This window comes from Chinchilla lanigera, unplaced genomic scaffold (assembly GCF_000276665.1).
Source record: "Chinchilla lanigera isolate Chin_1 unplaced genomic scaffold, ChiLan1.0 scaffold00037, whole genome shotgun sequence".
NCBI classification, from domain to species: domain Eukaryota; kingdom Metazoa; phylum Chordata; class Mammalia; order Rodentia; family Chinchillidae; genus Chinchilla; species Chinchilla lanigera.
In genome coordinates this window covers 17,877,298-17,899,284 of record NW_004955438.1, presented here as the reverse complement: position 1 = coordinate 17,899,284, position 21,987 = coordinate 17,877,298, and the positions used below count along the sequence as shown (strand labels likewise).

At 49.3% G+C, this 21,987-nt stretch overlaps 1 protein-coding gene across 1 annotated transcript; it reads right to left on the bottom strand.

The window, feature by feature from the left end:
- Positions 1 to 1,786: 1,786 nt before the first annotated feature.
- On the bottom strand, positions 1,787 to 14,101 carry LOC102021280 (serpin A11). Its single transcript, XM_005390392.2, has 5 exons — positions 13,931 to 14,101; positions 11,660 to 12,305; positions 10,179 to 10,437; positions 3,728 to 3,875; positions 1,787 to 2,129 (listed from the first exon to the last, which is right to left on the bottom strand). Exons 2-5 carry the CDS (start codon positions 12,300 to 12,302, stop codon positions 1,926 to 1,928), a joined length of 1,254 nt encoding a protein of 417 aa, XP_005390449.1. The 5' UTR covers positions 12,303 to 12,305; positions 13,931 to 14,101; the 3' UTR covers positions 1,787 to 1,925.
- Between the last annotated feature and the right edge of the window lie 7,886 nt (positions 14,102 to 21,987).

The following is a 21,987-nucleotide window of genomic DNA, read 5'->3' as shown; positions in this document are numbered from 1 at the left end:
ACAGGACTCAGGATATAACCTGAGCCAGAATAGAGGCTGATCAACAACAGGATGTGACCTGTCAACCGCAGCCGGGATGCCTGGGCATAACAATTTCTGAGGGACGAGGAGGGTACAAGAGGCAATGGCCTTTGATTTTGCTGCCACTGCAATTTCTCTGTTTTCCTGTCCTCCTGTTTCTGCAGTGGCCTGTGCTGCTTGTGAGACACATCTCTACTTGTTCTTTCTATTTTCTTCATTTTTTTTCCCTTTTCTTCCTTTACATTAAATAAAAGTTACCATTGATGGTCCTGGCCTATTCTTTGGGTGGGACAGAATGAGCCTGGAACTGCCAGAACCCTGCTGTCCTTCAACAGAACCGTGTATCTTACCACCCTGGGTCATCTTGCCCAAGAAGATCTCACCTGAGCTCTGTCATACGTAAGACATGAAGAGGTTTGAGGGACAAAGGGAATCAAAACAACACGCTTTGCCAGTTATGGTGAAGCAAAGAAATAGAGGCCTCAGTCTTTATAACCATCTAGTAGGTCTCAGATCAAAACTGACCCTCCGCAGTATGATGAAATCTTAAGGTCAGTCATCATGCAGAGCTGCACTGTGTGGTCAGCCAAGACTTTAGGGATATTTGTTTCTAAAAATAAATCGAGGCATTCAGCATTCTGAGTTGCTGCTGCCATGGCCCACTGGTTTAGAAAAGAATAGAAGTAACATTTTAAGATCTACCCACATTAACGAAGGAACGTTCCCAGCCACAGTGTCCTTTCAAAAGTATCTAACTGAGGGGCGCTGGTGCCAAGTAGACCCTGGGGAGGTTTCACCCGACCTTGTACAAATAATGTGCACCAGTGTCGTTTCCTGTCTTATCAACATTTGAAAGGACTCCAAAGAGGACAGAGGGACCTGAAAAGACAGAACATCCTAACAAAAATCATGTAACTAAAACTTAAACTTGTAGTTGGCACCACTGCCATCGTGATTTCTGCCCACTCCCTCCCTCATGCTGGTACTTTGCCCGGCACTGTCTCATTTTGCAATAATTTCTGCCTTTGCTCTCACAGTGCTTTTCTGTGTCTTGACTGAAATCTCTCATCAAGAACACACGGCCCGGGAACTACCCCCAGCAGCCTGATGACCATGCCCACGAGTGGCTCTGGCACCATCCTTTTCTGTCCAGGGCGGATGCCCCCTGGATGGGCGCATCTGGGGGACCCGAGCTCCCGATTGCTGAAGGGTGCCCATCTCCACTGAACACCGCCTCCAAATGCACACGGTGACCATGCTTCGCCCAGTGCCCGTCTTGCTCCTGGCTGTACTGACCTTCGCATTTCCATCAGTTTGGGGATTGCTCCCTGGCCCTGACACTCTCTTCAGTTAGCCTCCCTCACTAGGGCACCCGTGACTGCGCTGTCCCATCCACACCACCGCTCTTCATGGCTCATGGCTGGGGCAGTCCTGGCCCAGGTTCAGCTGCACCCACAGAGGTGACGCAGCCTCTGATGTCTGAGCGAAGACATCGCAGGAGGACCTCCCTTGGCTATCAGCCCAGATGGGCCTCTGTGAAGGGAGAGACTTGCTTATTACTCCTGATGTCCCTAGGGCCTTTCACGGTGACCCTTACCTAAAGGACACTCAGCAGATATCTATTGTGGTGGCAGTGGTAGCCACTTCCCAGGAGACCATAACTGGGCTGTTCTCATCTTCAACTTTCTTAACTACAGCTTGAAACACCAGGTTGAGGCGACTATGGAGAGACGGCCAGAAGCTAATCTGGGGCGGGCACAATTCCTCAGTGTTCATAAACCCAAACTTTATTAGCGTCTGTGCCCAGGGGTGCGCCAGCCCGCACAGCCGGCCTGACATGCAGGCTGGGGCTGGCCTTCCTGCTTGGCCAGGGGAGAGAAGACACCCCCAACCTCTTGGCAAGGTCACCCTGCCGCTGGGTTGGCGACTTTGCCCAGGAGGAGCAGGCTCTGGGTGGTCACTTCCCACAGCAGCAGCAGGAAAGGCCTGTTGAAGTGGGCGTGCGGTGCCGAGGTCGTGTTCAGGGCCGGCGGCTGGGAGAGGAGGCCTGAGGCAGCCCCTACCTCGGTTCCCTTCTCATTCATGTCCACCACTGCCCTGTGTGACACCTACAGAAAGACAAGAGGGCCAGACACAGCACAGGTCAGGGGAGCTGTGAGGGCAGAGGCTGCCTTCCGGGGCATTGATGAGACTGAGCTCGAGCCACATCGCTCCGGCCCTGCTGCCTAGAAAGCAGCTCCAGTCTCCCCTTCATTCCCTCCTTCCTCGTTTTCTCTCCCCTGAGGGTTCACCCAGCGGTGCTCACTGCCCTTTGGCAGGAAGATAAATGGTCCTGAGACAAGCTGAGGCTGCCTGAGTGTGCCAGGTGCCAGTGGTCCCTCTTCTCCACACCTGGGCACAGGTGGCCCCAGGCTGGGTGTCTTTTTCCTTCTGCCAGCTATACCTGACTTTTCTGAGAGTTAGTCTTCTCATCTTTAAAATGGGTCCTTCGCCTGGATCCATAGTGTTCTAAATGTGCTCAGTGGAACAGAGCCACCTTCCTCTCCCCCTTCCCCTCCCCCCCCACTTCCTCCTTCTCCTCCCCCTCCTTCCTCCTCCTCTCCTCCTCCTCCTCATTTTCACACAATTTCCTGGGAGGGAAGGATTTTGAGACTTTAAAGAAATAAAAAAACACTGACTTTGATGATCCTTTGTATTTCTAAAATACTATGAAAAAATACATGTAGCACTTGAGGTCACTGTGAAAAGTTCTTTCAAAAGCAGAAACATTTCTTTTTCTTATTTACCCTCCCACCATGCACCTGTGCTCACACACATGTGCAAACACACACATAAGGCCATGTCCCCATTGCCTGGGTGGCACACACAACCCTCAGCTGGTCCTTTCCTACTAAGGGACAGAACGCTTTTCTTATGAAGTTCCCAACAAAGACTTGCATGCTAAGGAACCACGTTAGCATAAAACAACAAAGACAACCAAAGCTCGGGGAAGGGCCTTTGCTGCCTTTCCTCCTGTACTATTATTCCCAAGTGTCAACTCCCTCTTCCTGTTAGAGAGTGATGGACCCTTTGTCACTCAGTCTGGCTTCCAGGGCCTCCAGGCAGGGAGAACACGGACCCTCCCTGCTGAGAGCGGCCTTGAGCAGCCACGACATAGGCCACGTGAGGGAGAACTGTTAAGAGACATGACACATTTTCTCTTAATTTCCCCTCTCCACTGAGAATGGTATCTCCCAGGCATGGATTCCCCTTCACCCTGTATCTTGGAAGGAAAAAGACATGGGAACCAGATATATAGCGGTAGAACCTGCCTCTGCCATGTAATATGAACAAGAAATAAGCCCTTCTGCTGAGCTGTAGGGCTGACCATTCATCTCCTGTGCATCCCCATTCTGTAGCTATAAAAGGCAAACAGAACCTCTCTGCTGCCCGAGAAAGCTGTCTTAGGAATAAAGCAATGCCATCTCACACCTGGGAAAATTCTGGCTCAGTGGATGACCTCAGTGAGGCTCTATTTCACTGAGAAACCTGCATTCCTCCCCTGAAGAATACAGATCTAGAGAAGGAAGATAGACGGGGAGCTGTCAAAAGATTGTAGTTATGAAGAACCAGTACAGGACAATGATGGGGGATTTGATGTTCAAGTGCACCTTGGGTGACAGGAGCAAAAGCCCCACTCGCCACACGCCCGCAGCCACAGCCTTACCCGGGAGATGGTTCTGTTGAGCTGCTCGGCAATTCCTGAAAAGTCGGCTCCCACGTCGAATATATTGGTGAGACCAATCTGGGGAAGGATCTCTTCCAGGTTATATGTTCCGGAAATGGAAAACCTCGGCAAGTGCAAATCCAGCAGGCTGAGAGAGAACCAGAGAGAGAGAGAGAGAGACAGAGAGAGACAGAGAGAGAGAGAGCCTTTGTGTTACCCGTGCTGCTTCCACGCTGTCTGCAGGCAGCCTGAGCTGTGAGAGAGAACAGCGGTTCCCAGCGCGGGGCCCATCAGTCTTCCCTGTCCCGCACAACACGACTTGCTCTGGCAGAACACCGCACCGCTGGGCTCGCACCCAGGCTCCCCTCTCTTCAGCCATCACGGAACATCTAGGGGCTGGGGCTGGGGCCAGGAAGCCTCCCAGCAGAGCCACCTGTCTCCACCATCTTTGTCACGTTTGCAGAAGGCTTTCTAGGTGCTAGACGTGGAGAGTGGGTTTTACCAACACTTAACTTACTGAATCCACAGATGACTGTGTGAAGTAAGTACTGAGAACACTTTCCCACCCCCACCTCTGAAGTTCTGTGGGCTCAGCTTCCAGCACATCTTAACTACATCTACTGCCTCCCTACAGCTCAGGCCCTCTGTGTCTCATCTCTCTGAGTTTCAGCTTCCCCTTCTGTAGCCAAGGGACACAGAGGTGTAGCAATATCCACTCTGCAGGAGTGCTCAGTGGATCAGGGGAGGGAGTGTGTGTGTCCACCCTGAGTCACAAATCAGCAAAATCACTGTCCCTCCTGCAGCTGGGATTCCCTAACCATCAGACTGCCACATGCCCCCCAGTATGTTCGGAAATGTCTTGTTACCCAGGGCACATCTATCACTTTCTCCCAAGGGTTACTCCTTTCCTTCATTATTGCTCGAAAATTGCCAGGGCACCTCCAAAATTAACTAGTTAAGAATCAGCTTGCAAGCTTCCATCTGTAATTAATTCAAATCAGTGAATCTAATTCGGGTTGTCATTATTGTGGCCAGTTTAATTCCTGGGCAATGGGAGGTCCAGATGCCTAAGTGAGGTGGAAAGACATCTTGGACAACCGGACATATTTTTTACAGCAGCTCTGGGTGGCAACACCTAGGCCATTGGCAGAAGCTAGAGGTATAAAGGGTGGCACTGAGTAGTGTGGCATAGAGGGGGTCTGGTAGAGAGCCCGACACACAGCAGGTGTTGGAGATGAATGAAAGGACAGTGTCCAAAGATACCTGACGCTCCTAGGCAAGCCATGATGGCAGTGTCTAAAGTATTCTTGTCTGATCTCCAGCTGTACCTCACACAGAGGATTCATATCTACAGTAGATAAAGAACTCAAAAAATTAGATCACCCCAAATAAAAGATCTAGTCAAGACTGGGCAAATAAAATGAATAGAAACTTCACAGAAAAAGTACAAATGGCCAATAAATTCATGAAGAAATGTTCAACATTGATGGCCACTAGAACAATGCAAATTCAAGCAACACAGAGATGCCATATTACCCAAGAAAGATTGGCTATGTCAAGAAATCAAATAGTACCAAATGTGAGAAGGCTTCTGGGGAAAAGGAATACTTTTACATTGTTGGTAGAAGTGTAAACTAATACAACCACTGCGGAAATCAGTATGGAGATTCCTAAAAAAACTGAAACTAAAAATTCTATTTGACCCAGCTATTCCCCTTCTAGGTATCTTCCTGAAAGAGTTTAAGACATCCTATGGCAGTGGTACATACATCCCATGTTTAAAGCAGCACAATTCGTAATAGCTAGATCTTGGAAGTGGCCTACATACCCATCAACAGATGAATGGTAAAGAAAATGTGGTATTGACACACAGTGGAGCACTACTCTGCCATACAGAAAGAAAAACATCAGTCATTTGTGGGAAAATGGATGCACCTCAAAAACCACAATGTTAAGTGAAATGAATCAGACACTCAAGCTTACATGTCACATGGTTTCTCTTGCATGAAAAACCAGATGAATAAACACAGAGAAGCAAAACTAAAAAATAGATAATAAGCAGTAGGGACATAGATCATTCTCTAAGGGAAAGAAGATCAAGAGATGGAGGGAGGGGCAGACTGTGAAAAATGAAATTAAGACGTTGTGCACGTGGACAACTACACACAGCAATGCAGACATCATGCGCTCACACGTGTACCAAGAAAAAATTTTAAAAAGAACTAATGGAAGAAGGGAAGAGAGAGTGGAAAGATAGGAGAAAAAGAAAGGTACAAGGGAGGGAGGGGATGTTTCATAGAATGTGTGAAGATATGGATGGATAGGTAAGCTATGGATGGATAAGTAATATATAGATGGATGTGTATAGATGGATGGAAGTGAATTGACAGTCTGACAAATAAACACATATTCATTTCCAACGTGCAAATGCCAGTAACATTTATACAGAGGAACTAGAGAAACTCAACGAGAAAGTAAACTCTAAAAATACATACATAGAAATTCTGCATTTTCTTAGGGAGACTTTGATGTTATGCCTTACTTTTTTTTTTCCTTCAAAGTATTCAAGTAGCTCAGAGGAAATACACTGAGTGTTTCAGCTACTTACCACAATTGAAATCATGAATTCTAAGTGAAATAAGGGATTACAACCCCATGACTGTTAAAATAATAAACTCTAGACACTGCAGGGAACTCAGCTTATTTCAGGGGTCTTTACTGTAAAACAATCTGGTTCTGTTCTTGTCATTATCAATGTTACACTGGCAACAAGCATCCTGCACTACTTACTCAAATACCCTGTGGCAACGTCACTGTTACAGGGCAACAGCGAACTGCCCCAAGAGAGAAGTTAGAATCAGAGTTTCCCAAGATGACTGTAAACTGCATGAATTGCAAACATACGCTAATAAAGAAAGAAAGAAAGCATAGAAGCAACTAGTACAGTTTCTTATAGGGCTTATTGACCTCCTAGTGCAAATACTAGTGTATGGGACTCCAGTTCTTTAAATCAAGAAGTATTTGACTTAAACATTAATTAAATTTCATCTCTGTTATTCAAAAGATTTTAAAGACTTGTAGTTCAGATTTTTAACTTTTTAACTTGCCTAGCACTCACTAGGCCTTGGGTTCAACTCCCAGCCTTTCAATAAAAGAAAGAAAGAAAGGAAGAAAGAAAGAAAGGAAGGAAGAAAGAAAGAAAGAAAGAAAGAAAGAAAGAAAGAAAGAAAGAAAAAGAAGAAAGAAAGAAAGAAAGAAAGAAAAAAGAAAGAAGAAAGAAAGAAAGAAAGAAAGAAGAAAGAAGAAAGAAAGAAAGAAAAAGAAGAAAGAAGAAAGAAAGAAAAGAAAGAAAGAAAGAAAGAAAGAAAGAAAGAAAGAAAGAAAGAAAGAAAATTTAGGAGATACTACATTACACATACCCACATGTGCACACAAATCCCATAATTTTTCTGTTCTATAAGACAAATTCAGAGACGTCAACATTATTATGTTATTAAGATTTCTTAAATGAGAACTTGTCTTTGCAAAGTGGATAATGTAAAAAGCAACTTTTTAAAAGTGAGAACTATATGTTGTAAAATGTTGTATGTCTGTTAATGTTTCCCTCCTTTTATCCTTAAAATAAAAAAAAAAAATACAAATTCCATGTGACAAAAAAAAAAAAAAAAAAGTGAGAACTTTGACTACTGGTAGCCTCTAACAATTTATGTAAGTCTTCCCACAATTCTACAAAATAAAACCATACCTTACCCCACAGCTTAAAAAATGAAATATTTGAAGAGAAAAAGAAAAACAACACAAAGTTTCAAAACAAGATGACAGGAGGGTAACAACAGTTAACAGATTCCATATTGTTATCTTTAAATTATTTACTCAGAGTACAAGATATAAGCAATTAATTGTCCAAACAATATTAGTACAAAGCTTTGTTTTCGATGAACTGAGAGAAATTAGCAGTATAACTATCTTAATCATCTTGTGTATATATATATTTTTCTCTTTAAAATTAAAAAAGGTATATTTTATTATACATCTGCCCTGAAGGATATTCCACGTGTGTTTGAGAAGCATGAACACAGTGCTGAGTCTTAGCATCCCTGAAGACGGAACAAGCAGACCACAGTCCTGTGATGTGAAGCAGTCAGTGGTACCCATCCAATGGCATCTACCTACTAGATGCATCTACCTACTAGATGCATCTACCTACTACTAGATCTACCTACTACCTTTCTAGTAAAAACGCACCCGATTATGTTGTAACAACAAACCATCTCAGTGATACTTCTATCACAGGAGCCCCGGCTGGTGGAAGTCCATCTCCACTTATTCTCTGCCATGGCAGAAGAAAAGGAATAAGTTAAATCTTGTTTAAAAAAATCCATATTTTTAAAGCTTGCATGTGTAGGTATGTTAAAATTGTGTCTGTGACTTCCTTTATAATGCTCTAAAATGCTTAAGCAAATACAAATGTGATAGATGAAAAAAATGAAATAAATTCTCGGCAATTAACTTAGAAAAAGAAAAAAAAGAATTAAGATGTGTAATGCACAGGTATCGTCTCCTCACAAGGAATGTGAACGTTATGCACTGCAAACATGCACTAATAAAAAATAAAAATAATGAAGTGTTCCTGTCTGAAAGGCCATGAAAATCCTATGACACTGGAACTTTCTGACCCCGGGGGACAACCTAGATTTAGCAGAGTAACTTGGGCTCATCTTGTCTTCTGAAGACTAGAAGGAGAAGAAGTCAAAGCAAACACTTCCTGAGGGAAAATCTTCGGGTCTAGAAGATTCTCTGGTCCTCCCTTCTGCGGTGGGGGGTGGGGAAGGCCCACTCACACTGAGCCAGAACCTGGCTGACTGGAGTTACAGGAGTCAGATAATCCCTTAAATCCTGGCCTCACCTCTTGACCACCTCTCTTTCACTTGGTGCTTTAATCTCCGCCCAAACACAAAATACTCTTTCTCTACCCCGGCTTCCTCAGAGAAGCCTATGGGTTTTTAAGAGGACCTAGTGCCATCAGGCTGTGCTGGACTGCTGGCCACCAAGTGGTGGGGCTTCTGAGCTCTGCCCTTGCATCTGGTGGTGTGGGGCTGTTCTGTAGCTGGTCTGAACAGTACAGTGATGGGCTGAGGCCTTAAGAGGTGGCTTTCACTTTCAGCTTTCACTTCCTGTCTTTGGGAGCACTTCCGCTTAGGACCCTGAGCCGCCATATAGTAATGTCAGCTACACTGAGCTGCTCTGCTTCGGTGATCCCAGCCCGTGCCGCCTGGAGAGAGACACCTGCTTAGTCCATCTCTCAGCCTGCCCAGTCCAGGCCGCAGACGCACAGTGGTGGAGGCTTCCGTGGCTGCGGCCCCAGGGCCCACCTGACCTCCATGATGGCAGCCACCCAGCGGAGCCCAGTCAGCCCACAGCACCTAAGAGAAGGACCTACTTTCTTTAGCAAGTTACTTCCAGGGTGGCTTCTTTTGCAGCAAAAGGTAACTGCAAGTCAGTACCAGATTTCCCCCCATAAAGAAGGGGTTGACCAGAGAAGGAGATCTAAAGAAACCAGAAAGAGATAAGCTTGCCACAACAGAACCACAAACCAAAGAGTGAGAGATGGAAAGGAATAGGTGAGGCTGGGTGTGGTGGTGCACACCTGTAAGCCCAGCACTTGGGAGGCTGAGGCAGGAGGACTGCTGTGAATTCCAGGCCAGGCTGGCCTACAAAGGGAGTTCAGATCATCTGAACTGCATAATGAAACCCTGTCTCAAAAACACACACACACACACAAAAAAAAAAAAAAAAAAAAAAAAAAAAAAAAGAAAGAAAGAAAGAAAGAGTTGAAAGATCACATAAAATTGGTGGGTTTTGGTGTTCTTCTATGTGTGTGTGCATGTGTGTTATTGAGGATTGAACTCAGGGCCAGCACACTGTGCTACACCCCTCAAGCCTTTTTTCTTTTTAATGTTGATACAGGATGTCTCTAAATTGCCTGGGCCAGACTAGAATTTCTGATTCTCCTCCCTCAGCCTCCCAGGCTTGTGGCACCACATCTACCTTGTTTTTTTCGGCATTTATTTCTTTAAATACATTTTAATTAAGTAGAAAGACCTTTTAAACATACATACTATTCTGTAGGAGTCATCATTATTCTTAATAATTGTCCTTGATCTGATGTTCTGAGCTATTCCAAGCTACCTTCTGGGATCAAATTATTACGGGGAGGAAAAGGGAAGCAAGGAGACTGGGACCAGGAGGACGCCCCGCAAAGGATCGGGTGATGAGCACGATGAGCACTTAGGGTCCAAGTGCCAGTCTCATGCTGACTCAATTAATCCTCCGGGTCCTTACTGTACACGGGAAGAAATATGAGGTCCAAAGAGGCAAGACCTCGCCCAGGATCACGTACTCGGAAAGGGGGAATCAGCGAGCCAAGCCCAGAGGTCGGCGCCGCACCCACCTGGGCTGGAAGCGCTGGCCCCACCTCCGCAGGGTCTCCGGCTGCAGTGCGGCCTCCACCTGCCTCATCTTCCCAGGGTCTGGCAGCACCAGCAGCAGCCGCGCGTTGCCGCTGTACTCGATCTGGAGCACCGTGCACGCCACCTGCTGGTCGTAGAGGAACCTGTGCATCTCCCGCTGCTGCATCAGGGGCGCGTGCCCCGAGGTCCTCTCCTCCTGCTTGCGGGTCCGGTAGCGATCGAAAGGATGCTTCCACTTGGCTGAGGACGCAGGAACCGCGACACCGTGAGAACGCGTTCCCAGAGAGGGAGTCCCCAAGGCCACGCGGGAGGAGACTTCCACCAGGGGGCCCACGCCTGAGGGAACCGAGTAGGCCGGATAAGGGGCCGCGAGGCCAGGCTCTGGGCCAGCGGAGCCCCTGCAGCGGGTCACCACACCCAGAGCACTGATGGCCTACCACAGCTGCCCTGTGGGAGCCAAGGGGCAGCAGGGAAAGCAAGGAGCCTGGGGCCAGGTGGGCCCCCCGGGAAAGGACAATCCAATGCCTGCAGCTTCACCCACACTTCTTGTACTCTACCCCTTCCCCCCTCCAAAAGTACTGGCCTTGGTGGCAGGTGGAGCGGACGGAGTCATCCTGGCCCCCACGCTTATACCCAATCAAAGCTTGATTCAAGGCCACCATCACACTTACTTTTGACCACTTCGAGAACCTCTTAATTATGTTTCCCAGCCTTACTTCCATTCATTATCCAAACTGTCACCAGACTGCTGTGACTTTTTTTTTAAGGTGAGTCTCACTATGTTTCCCAGGCTGATCTCACATTCCCAGATTCAAGGATCCTCCTGCCTCAGCCTCCCAAATGACTGGGGCTTTAGGCACATATCACTGCACCTGGCCAGATGGAGCCTTCTGAAACAAATGTAATGTGGTTTTCTACTGCTTAAGACTCGGCATGCTTCAGCACCCTGAGTAGGGTCTGGGACCCTCAGTGTGGTCCCTGTTTGCTCAACTTTGCAATTCTTGGTACCTTCCCCCCTTGCAGGGAGTCAAACTCAGTCAATGTGGATTCTTTGAGAAGTGCAACAGTGCCTCTTTTCCCATGTGTTTTGTTCAAGCCAAACCTTTTCTCCCACCTCTCACACAGCCTCTTCATCTGCACTAACCTGCCCCAGTCTTCCTGTCTCTGCTACATGCCCTGCTTCCAGGAAGTCTGCCCTCACTCCCCGAGCCAGGACCGGGCAGGGCACCCAGACCTGCACAAGAAGGGTGCCATCATTATCTTTCTGACCTGCGTAGCCTCTTGTTTCCAAACCACATGGGATCTGAGCTACACAAGGGCAGGAAAACTGTCTTATTCCTAGATGTTCCCAAAAGGCCAACCGGACCCCGGGGGCCATGGCACAAAGCCTTCGGCTGTCCGGGCAGTGAGCACACTCGCTGGCGGAGTCAGCCGCCCTGGTTCTGCTGGGACAAGTCCTCACCTTTGAAGAAGATGTAATTGAGGAGAACCATGAGCGTGTCGTGGCCCAGCTCCTGGAAACAGTCTGAGACTTGCCCATAAGTCTGCTTCTTCACAAACTCGTTGATCTGCCTCCCCGTTGTGGCAGAGTCCGTGAAGTTAGCAGAGAAAGCCACAGCTCCGTACAACTCCTTGACACTGTCCAGAAAGCGCTGCTGAGGTTTCAGCTGCTTGTCTAGAAACAAGGAGTTGCCCACCTTTAGTTCGAATTTGGGGCTGGGCAGGTCAAGCGTGCGGAGGAGGCTCTGGAAGCCTTGGTGGATGTCGGGGCTTGGGGTCTCCGTGAGGTTGAAGCCGAGGCCCTCCAAAATCTCAGTCTGGGTGTCACCATGGGCCCCAAGAGCCAGCAGGGCCAGGGTGCTGGAGATGCTCACTGGGGAGAAGAGGGTGTTTCCTGGGGTGCGTGCTGCCAGCTGCTTATACAGACGCAAAGCAAAATTGGTAATGGTGGGCACAACTTTGTGGTAGGCAGGGGCTAGCTCTGCAAGCTGGTGACTGGAGGTCTGAGGCACCCCGGGGTTCTTATCTCCATGGACAGGAAAGGGCTGACAGCAGACAGAGGCCAGGACCCCGGCTCCCAGCAGCCACGGCCAAGCTGGGCCCATTCTCTGAAAACAAGATGGCGGACACGTCACTCTTCATGAACGACTTCAGCATTTCCCGTTGCTCACTCAGTGACCCCACCACTCCAGCTGTATCCCGAGGGATGCCACAGGTCCACTGTGGAGGTGTGCTTAGGCCCTGGTCAGAGCAGTGGCCCTTCAGCTGCTCCACCTGCTGACAGATTTTGTTGAGTAAAAGTCTCTGAGCTGTAAATAAACTTCCAGTCTCTCCTCCCCTCCTTTCCTCTTTCCTCCCCTTCCCTTCTCCCTTCTCCTTTCTCCTTCTTCCCTCCCTCCTTTCTTTCTTTCTTTTCTTCCTCCCTTCCCTTTCTTTTTTATTTCTTCTTTCCAGGCATGTTCAATCATTTATAACTTCAAGCATCTGTCTCTAAGTACTGGGTATCTAAAGAGGAAAGAAATAAACATAATTCCTGACTCCATAGGGTGCTCTGAGCAGTTGTTCTGGATGCTGTGGACAGTGAGGGATGCTGGGCTCCCCGGAACCCAGCCCTGGCCAGGAACTATGTGGAAAAGGGGCACATGTGAAGGACAAGAGGATGCCCTCTATTCTTCCAGTCTTCACTAGCACAGTGAGGCTGCAGTGGTCAGGCATCAGGGCCGTGCGGATGAAGGCAGCCCAGGAAGGAGGAGGGGAAAGACACAGGATGAATGTGTCCCAGGAGGAGAGGTGACAGAGGCCATGTCTCCATGAAGCCACTGTTACCTGGGGTGACACACACTGCCATGTCCAGTGGCTGAAAGCCCTGCCTGCGTCAGTGAAGGGCTTTAGAAAGGGTGTCCATTAAGGGTCGACCTGTGTCTCCCCAGAACTCATGCTGAACCCCACCCTCCAGGGCCTCTGAACGAGATCTTGCTTCCAACTAGGGTCACTGGAGGTGTAATTAGTTATGACGAGGTCGCTGAGCAGGCCCCTAGTCCACTGCGCTTGGCGTCCTTATGAGAAGGGGGACTTTGGACACAAGGACGCACAGAGAGCACCACGTGAAGGTGAGGGCAGGGCCCGGGCAACTTTACAATCCGAGAAATGCCGGAGATCCCAGCATGAGAAGTCAAGGAAGGGCCCTGGATCAGATTTTCCTCCTGTCCTCGGGAGGAACCAGCCCTGTCACTTTGTCAGGACAGCCCCTGCAAATCAACAGGAGAGCCCTGCGCGCTCGCCAGTTAGAAGAGGGAGGGCCGGGGATATAGCTCAGTGGCATAAGTGCCCGTCTGGCAAGCACAAGGTCCTGGGTTCGATTCCCAGTATATATATAAAAAAAAAAAAAGTTTAGAAGAGGAGCTGCAGGGCCTCTCGTCACCGCTGGGGGCAGCGTGGTGCAGGAGCGGGAGGCCCCGCTTCATGGCTGATGTAGGCAGCGGAAAGATCCAGGGGACAGAGCCCGTGTCTCTGCTCTCGCGCCCGTGTCCTCCATTCCCTTTCAGCTGTCCCCCTCCCCACATCCCCAAACCCTGCAGTGGATACACTGCCACCTGGGCCCTCCACACCCTGGTGTCTTCTGCTCCCCCTGAAACCACCCCTTACACTGCGCCGCCCACTGCCGGCCGCCCACTGGCCACCCCCCATCAGGGCTGCTCGCTTGTCCTGAAAACACCTGCATCGCAGTCAGCACCTTTAACACTCTTCGCCGGGACCAGTGACCTCTGGATGAGGGACTGCTGCTGCACCGTGAGGGAGAGCACACTGCTGGAGGAGGTGTAGCCCCGGCGCCCTCAGCGTGCTGCGGCCGCAAAAGCCAGCCTCCAGGAAGTGCCGGACGTTCTCTGCTCACCCTTATGTTGAAATGCGGCGGCCGGTCAAAGTGCAGTGACAGTTCCCCGAGTTGTCCCCTCCCTCCGCACAGCTCTGTGCCGGTGGCTTAGTGACAGTTCCTCGAGGGAAAATCCTGAAGGATGCAGAACCGTTGAAAACTCGGTCTGCCCCGAGTAAAGTGAGAAACGCAACGTGGGGAGACTATTGCTCGGTGCGCTTGTGCTCGCATTTAACTTGGTCCGTTCCCTCTCCTCCCACGACTACACCCCAAGCCAGGACCCGAGCTCTGCCGGGCCTCTGTTCCCAAAGAGGGCTGAGTTGTAGACAAGATCCTGAGTTTCACCGAGGGCAGCTCACTGGGTGACAGTCTTTTGAAACCGTCTCTTTTGAAAACATACAGGTGACACGCCTGCTTCCTGGGGTGGTGTCATCTAAACTATGTGACAGGTGTTTTATAAACCTGGCACGCAGAAAGGACACAGTGAGAGTTGTCTTCCCTTCCTACCAAGGCTGGGCACGATGATGTCCAGTGCACTTCTTAGCTTAGCTTGTACTGCTGGAAGATTCCAGAAGAAAATGAAGAACTCTATTCATTAACGACAGTATTCCGCTAGTTAAGCATCTGTGAAAGTGCGGCAGTGCTGGACACTTTGTAAGAGTGTGGCACGAGGGGCGTGGGAGAGGGGGTGGTGGTGTTCGGGTCATCTCAGCCATGGGGGCTTAGTCGCTGACTCAGATACGTGAGGGCTCTGAGGGCCTCATCAAGCGGCCCCTTTGTGGAGAAACACTGGCCTTGGGTTGTTTCATTTAATCCTTAAGGCGCAGGGATTCTTACCTGTTGTATATTTGGGGAAATCCAGACTCAGGTTCAGGACAAACACCTAGTAAGAAGGAGGAGCACGATTTAGCTCCAGACAGGGGCTTGTGAGGCAGGCCCTGGTCACATACCAGAGCTCCTGGGTCATTTGGCTTCTGGTTGTTCGTTGTGCATTCTTGTCAGGCCACCAGGGATACTGAGATTTCCTCTCCCCAAGTCTGGAAGCCTGAGTTTCCCCTAAGAGGCTGTGGAGCACCCCAAGTTCCAACTTCAGACTCCAAAGTAGTACTCGCACTCTTCCTTCAGGGGACCCACTTCTCCCATCCTTGTCTCTAAATCAAGAGAAAGAGAGATGACAGACAGACAGACAGACAGACAGGGACGCAAGAGGCGGAGGGAGGGGTGGCTACTCCCTGCTGCTCCAGCGCAGGTGTGGGACTCCCGGAGCACAGTCACCCCGCACAGCTGCTCACAGAGCCACCAAAGCTCGGCCCCACACAGCTGCCAGCCCCAGCGACAGGGGCCTCTGCGGGTCACAGCAGCCCCGTCAATATCTGTCGGGTTGATTCTTGGCTGGTGTGAAGACAGCATGGTACGTAGGAAGGGATTTTTTCCAGAGCGTCTGTCCCGGCTACCTGTCCAACAAGCAAGCAGGGGCCCCGTGATTCGGGATGCGGCTGAGTCTGAGGGTGCCCCGGCAACACAGGGGGTGGTATGCAGTGGCTGTTGGCTGTGTCCCCTGCCCTGGGGCATCAGTCACCCTGGAGAGGGGAATGCAGGAGCGGGACAGCTCTCTCTCCTTTATAGAGGGAAGGTGAAGACGGGTCTGCTTCCAAATCCCTGTCCACACCAACGCATCCCGCGCTTCGCTGACACTTTGAATAAAAACAGTCTACAGAGACCCTGAGACAAAGAGACAGAGACCGAGAGGAGCTGATGGAAAGTTCAGAAAGCACAGCACACGCTCCCCTACTGCTGTGTTGAGAGCCCCATGAAGTGGGATCAAGGGCTCCTCCAACCCCTGACACTCAGAAGCCCGCAGCTGAATATTTCTTTGGGAGAGTCTCTGGATGATGGGATGGAGTTAACGCTTACGTCCTTCCATGTGGGTTTTCTTGTTCTCCAAATGTCTTACAGGGAGCACACATCCTCTTTACTACAATATAGCATCACTGCTGAAAAGCAGAATCATTTCATTCTCTAAGAGGAACCTTTCTTTCTTTTGGGGGGAGGCTGGGGTCCTTCCCAGGGCCTCAGACATGCTAGGCAAGCACTTTACCACTGACCTACATCCCAAGCCACCCCCGCCCACCTGGGGCACTTTAAAGCATAAAGCTGAGCCCTATTCTGCTGTGAGAGAGCGGGCCTGTGTGTCTGTAGCGGTCAAACTCCCTGATTGAGAGCTGAATTTTTTCAGTTTTGTGCTTTCTTACCTGCTGTCCAGGTGGCTAACATCCTGAAAACTTGATTCAGATTCCTGACTCACAATACGGTGAGAGCTATTCATGTTTGTCACTGGTCTGCTGATGGTCCCTCTGGAAAGAATGTGGGGAGTTCAGGTCCTGGCCAAGCACTGGGAAGCATCCTTTGGACTACAGGATGATGGAGGCCCTGGGGATGCAGGGCTTTGAGGAGAGTCAGGATAAAGGGCACATGTTCCAGCCGTGCTGGGGACGCTCCAGCTGGCCTTACAGCCAGCCGGTGTTGCTGGGGACAAGGGTCAGGAAGTGCTTTTGGCCCAGGGCAGGGGCAGCCACTGGCTTCTCAGCAAGACCACAATGCCAGTCCCTCCTGGTAGTACAGAGAAGGGACCCCTCATAGCACTGACGGGCAGCAGAGACTTGAGGTGAATGGAGGTGCGAGAGAGGCTTCACCCGTGCAGAAGAGGGGGTGCAGAGAGGAAAAGGAGTATGGAGCAGGGAAGGAGACTGTGGATCCTCTGGAAAATCCCATTCCCGTCCAGATGTCCCCACGTGGGAGACTTGAGGAGGAGCCAGAGGGCTGTGATGGAGGAGGAAGGGGAAGCCTGAGGCTGTGTGCGATGTCACCCCGACCAGGCCCTCCAACCTCTTGTGCAGAGAAAGGGTCCTGTAATACCCCACCCCAGGCTCATAGAAGGCTCTTGGGCCCAGTGTCCTCTCCAAGCAGGCCCTGGAGTTGCATGGCCTGGAGGGGAATCTCAGTCTGTTCTCAGGGATCTTTCCGAGGCACTACGTGAGAATTTGTTCACCTCTAAGCCTCAGGAAGGGGGCAGATAGGATCTGTGTTGCAGGTGGTTCTAGAGCTAGATCCCATAACGCACGCAGCAGGCACCCGACACATGCGGCCTGCTGGCTGTGTCGTGTTCTCTGCAGTTCTCACTCTTCTGGCAGCCAGGGCAATCGGAGAAATCCATGAGGCCCAGGGAACCATTCTGTTTCCCCCCACAATCTCCCGGCTACTTGTGCCCCACTTCCCCAAACTGAGGCTGCTCTGAGTCCTGCTTCTAGGGTCCTCTCCCCAGGGCCTGATCCCTAATATGGCTACCCCACCAGTGGCTATTGTCTGGGATAGGACAGGCCCAGCCTCCTGGGGGAGCCACGCCTCCCTGCCTGCTGCCAGGGCCCCCCTGCCCTCCTTTCTCCAGTGCCTGCTTCCTGCCCTGTCCCACCAATCCTTGTCTCCTCTGCCACCTGCACCCTGGCTTCTGTCACCATCCTCCCTGGTCCCCTGGCTCTAGCCTAGACACCCCGCACTTACTCTGCCCTCTGAAATCTCATTGTCCCCAACCTCAGGCTTCAGGGAGACCCTTCTACAGCCCTTCCAGGATGCCTTCTGGTGCCTGTCCCACCTGGCGTCTCACCTGCCACTCCTGGGAGCTCTGCATTCAGGCTGCACTGAGTCACTCTGAGAAGCAGCGGGCCTGCTTCTCCTTTGCACACTCTTGTCCCTCGGCCTCCAACCCTGTCCCTGCTCCTCCTCTTTCTCAGCAACACCAGCTCCTGCCCACTTCTCAGGGCTCAGACCTTGCTTGAGGAAGCCTTTCCTGACAGCTGCCCTCTCCCCTTCTGCCTCAGCTGGATTAGGTTCCCTCCTGGGAGCCCCCACCATACCTGGGTTTACTTCTCTCTTACCAGGCTGGCTTGCAAAATCCTCTGCTTATGTCCTTCCTGTCTGTAAAATCATTGTTGAAATGACCCGGTCATAATCTGTGATTATACCAGGAGCCAGCACACAGCAGGCACACCAAAGCCCAGCACAAGTGCACCCCGTTGCCCTCAAGGACCCCGTGTTCACCATAGGGGAACAAACCTACATTCCCACCGAGGACCATCCCTCTGCCAATGTGTCGGGGTCACCTGGAGCTCAGGGGCCGAGATCGAGGAGGGAGGAGGTGTGGCTTCCTGTCCTACCTCTGCCCAGATGCTTCTGTGATGCCGGGGCAGCAACAGTGGTCCCCCGGTGCTGGGCAGTCACTTCCCATGGTGGGCACTGCGCCACACATCCGCTCTGCAGCATCTGCTCAATCTTCACAACTGCCGCAGGAGGCGGATGCTATTACGCCATTTTAGAGATGAGGAGCCAGGCACGGAGCAGGTCAGCGACTCACTTGTGGTCGCAGAGCTGGAGGGACCACGCAGAGTCTGCCTGGTGCCACAGCTGTGCCTCTAACCCAGGGCTCCCTGGCCAGTGACTTCCCATCTTTGGTAATAGATCCCAGACTAAACAGGCAGTGAACACTTAAGGGCTTTTGAAAATTCTTTAAATGCTTCCTCTTGTCTTCCATAATTACAGTATTGTCAAGAATGGCAACACGGACATCCTTTCTTATGCAACTTTTTTTTTTAGTTTGGTGGCGCAGAGAGATTTTACTTTTGGTTTCAGCTGATTCACGTGGCTTGTGGGGTTTCATTTTCTTTTTTCTTGTTTGGTTTTTTTCCAGTACCAGGAATCGAACTCATGACCTTGCGCTTGCCAGGCAGGCGCTGGGCCGCTGAGCTAAATCCCCAGCCCCTGTGGGTTTCATTTTCAAGCTGGACTCTGGAGCCATTTGCAGTGGGATCCTCTGGACTGGGGAAGGGGTATTTTGTCACCAGAGATCAGCCATACACCAAGAACGAGAAAGGACCCCATGTGCAGACAGTTCTGAGCCATTCGTGGAGAAAGAATGTTGGCCACTCAGTGTGAACAAAGCTTCAGGGGATGGAGGAGGCAGTGGTGGGCCAACCTTCAGGGCAATGCCTGTTTTTCACTTCTAACTCCCTGGAAATGAGCTAGAGACTGCAACATCTTTGGTGTACAACTTGGCAGATATGGGTAACAATGACAACGATTGGCAATTTCCTAAGTGCTGTCTGTGTTACTCATGGGACAACCTAGTGACACAGGAGCTAGGAGTTTTCAGAGGAGGGAAGTGAAGCAGACAGAGATTATGCAAAGTCCCTGAGGTCACAGTTAGGCAGCGGTAGGGCTGGGTTTCCAACCTGGGAGCTGGGACTATAGACCTTTGAAGTCCTCCTTCCCAAGCTTAGTGCTTTTGTCCCTGGTCCCATGTTGTGTACTGTCTTGCATGTGAAGCCCTTGTTGTCACACACTCTTGCTTGTCCTGGGTCCTGTGGGGCAGAGACACTGTTGGGGTGGCCGCATTGCCTTCAGGGCCTCTCGGTGCTGGTACCCAAGTGATGCTTTTGATCCACACAGCATCTTCAGCCTCTTGTGCTGGAACTTAGTGGAAGGCCCTAATGGGCCATCGCCTTTGCAATTGTTCCTCTTGTCCTCCTCCAGGTCACAAGCTCTACCAAGCAGGATGAGCTCTCTACTGAACCCTGGTCCATGCCATGTGCTTGGTTCAATGAAACACCTGCATACGGATTCCCTGGGCTGCGGTGGGTGAGGTGGAGAAATCACATCCACCCCGAGAATTTACACACCCAGTCCCTGGGGGGATCAGCCCACAGTGTCTGAGATGCACCTTGAAATACTCCTACACAGGCATGAAGGGACATGGTTGTTTTTGTTTACATTCCAGGGTGGTTCTTCAACAGCTTTGGATCCTGGAGCAACAGAGATCCTGCAGGGCCCCTTAGCCTTTGAAAAGTACACTCCCGCGGCAGCAGACGCAGATAAGCCTGGTTAGAGAGAACGCTATGACCCTAACGAATGGCTAAACAGAGAGAAAGAGGTGTGTAGAATGCACGGATTGGCTGGAAACACTGCCCAGGGGTCTCTGGCGTTTGTGTACAATGCAGGGGCTGCTGCCCTACACTCAGGATTCTGGACTTATTTTTGGTGTGCCTATCTGCATGGATTCCTTTTGGAGGTTTTATCAAAGTGCTCTCACCAGGTGAGGTGAATCTACTTTTTGAATATTGCCATTCTGCCTGGGGTGAAATGCTTATGCCGCGCTGCAGTAATCATTCACCCATGACTTCAATGGGCCAAACTAACAGCCACTGTTGTTCCCAACTCCCCCTCTCCCTGCCTCTTGCCTCTCTGCCTATGGTGATAGGAATTGAACGCAGACCCTATCACTAAGCGACATCCCCAGTCCTTTTCTATTTTGAGACAAGATCTCACTCATTTCTACTGAGGTAGAATTTGTAATCCTCCTGCCTCAGCTACTCAGGGTGCTGGGATTACAGGCATGCACCTCTACTCCGTTGAGAGCCTCCTTCTGCCCCCTGTATTTCTTTTTTAAAATTTTTGTTTAACTTTATTTTTATTCCTATAATTTCCCATACATAATGATCATATTCACCATGGAGAATTTGAACCTGTTTATAATATATCAATTTTTCTCAATTCTCCTCCCCTCCTTTCAATGCTTTGTCTCCTCCCCATTTACAAAAGCTTTGTTTCCATTTTTCCTCCATTTTCTTTCTTAAATCTCTTTTCTCTATTTTCCTTTCCCCCACCCCTCTAATTTGCTCCCTTGCTCACCTGAACATGTTCTTCCTACTTCCCAATAGCTGTGGTTCATTTTACCCCTTATTTATCCTTTGAGTTTCTCACACAAAAGAAACAGTGTGATATTCCAACTTGTGTGCCTGATTTATTTCTTAAAATTATGGTTTTTTTTGTTTGTTTGTTTTTGTTTTTTTCTGGTACCTGGACTCGAACTCACGACCTTGTGCTTGCCAAGCAGGCTCTGTGCCGCTGAGCTAAATCCCCAGCCCCCTAAAATTATGGTCTTGAGATGCAGCCATTTACTTAAAAACATCTCAAGTTTATCTGTCCTTATGACAGTGTAGTACTCTGTTGTACATAAATACAACATTTTCTTTATCCATTCATCATTTGATGGGCGTATAGACTGTTTCCAAGATTTAGCTATTACAAATTGTGCTGTTATAAACATGGGTATGCATATATCACTGTGGTATGATGCTTTTCATGGTTTCAGGAAAATACCTAGAAGGAGAATAGCTGGATCAAATGGAACTTTTAATTTTAGTTTTAGTTTTTCTTTTCTTTCTTTCTTTTTTTTTTTTTTTTTTGGTACTGGGAATCAAACTCAGGACTTTGCATCTGCCAGGCAGGCACTGTGCCACTGAGCTACATCCCTGGCCCTAGTTTTAGTTATTTGAGGAATCTCCATCCTGATTTCCACAGTGGTTATACCAGTTTACACTCCCAGCAATAGTGAAGAAGCATTCCTTTTTCCTTACAGCCTAGCCAGCATTTGTTATTGGTTGATTTCTTGATGATAGCCATTCTTTCTAGAGTGACGTGGAATCTCAGTGTTGCTTTAATTTGCATTTCTCAAAGACCAGTGATGTTGAGCACATTTTCCAAATATTTATTTGTTGTTTGTACTTCTTTATCTGAGAAGTATCTATTTCAGTTGCCCATTTTTGGATTGGGTCTTTAAATTTGGGAAGAACTGATTTTTTGGGTTCTTTATATATTCTAGATATTAGTCCTTTGTCTGAAGAGTAACTGGTAAAAAATTTTTCCCATCATGCTCTGAATTAAAATCAAAATCAATCAAAAATCTAAATATTAAAACAGAAATACTTAATCTGCTGGAAACTCTTGAAGACATAGATGTAGGCAAAGACTTTAGGAACAAAAACTTTATGAATGGCACAGGAAATATTGCAAAGAATCAACAACTGGGA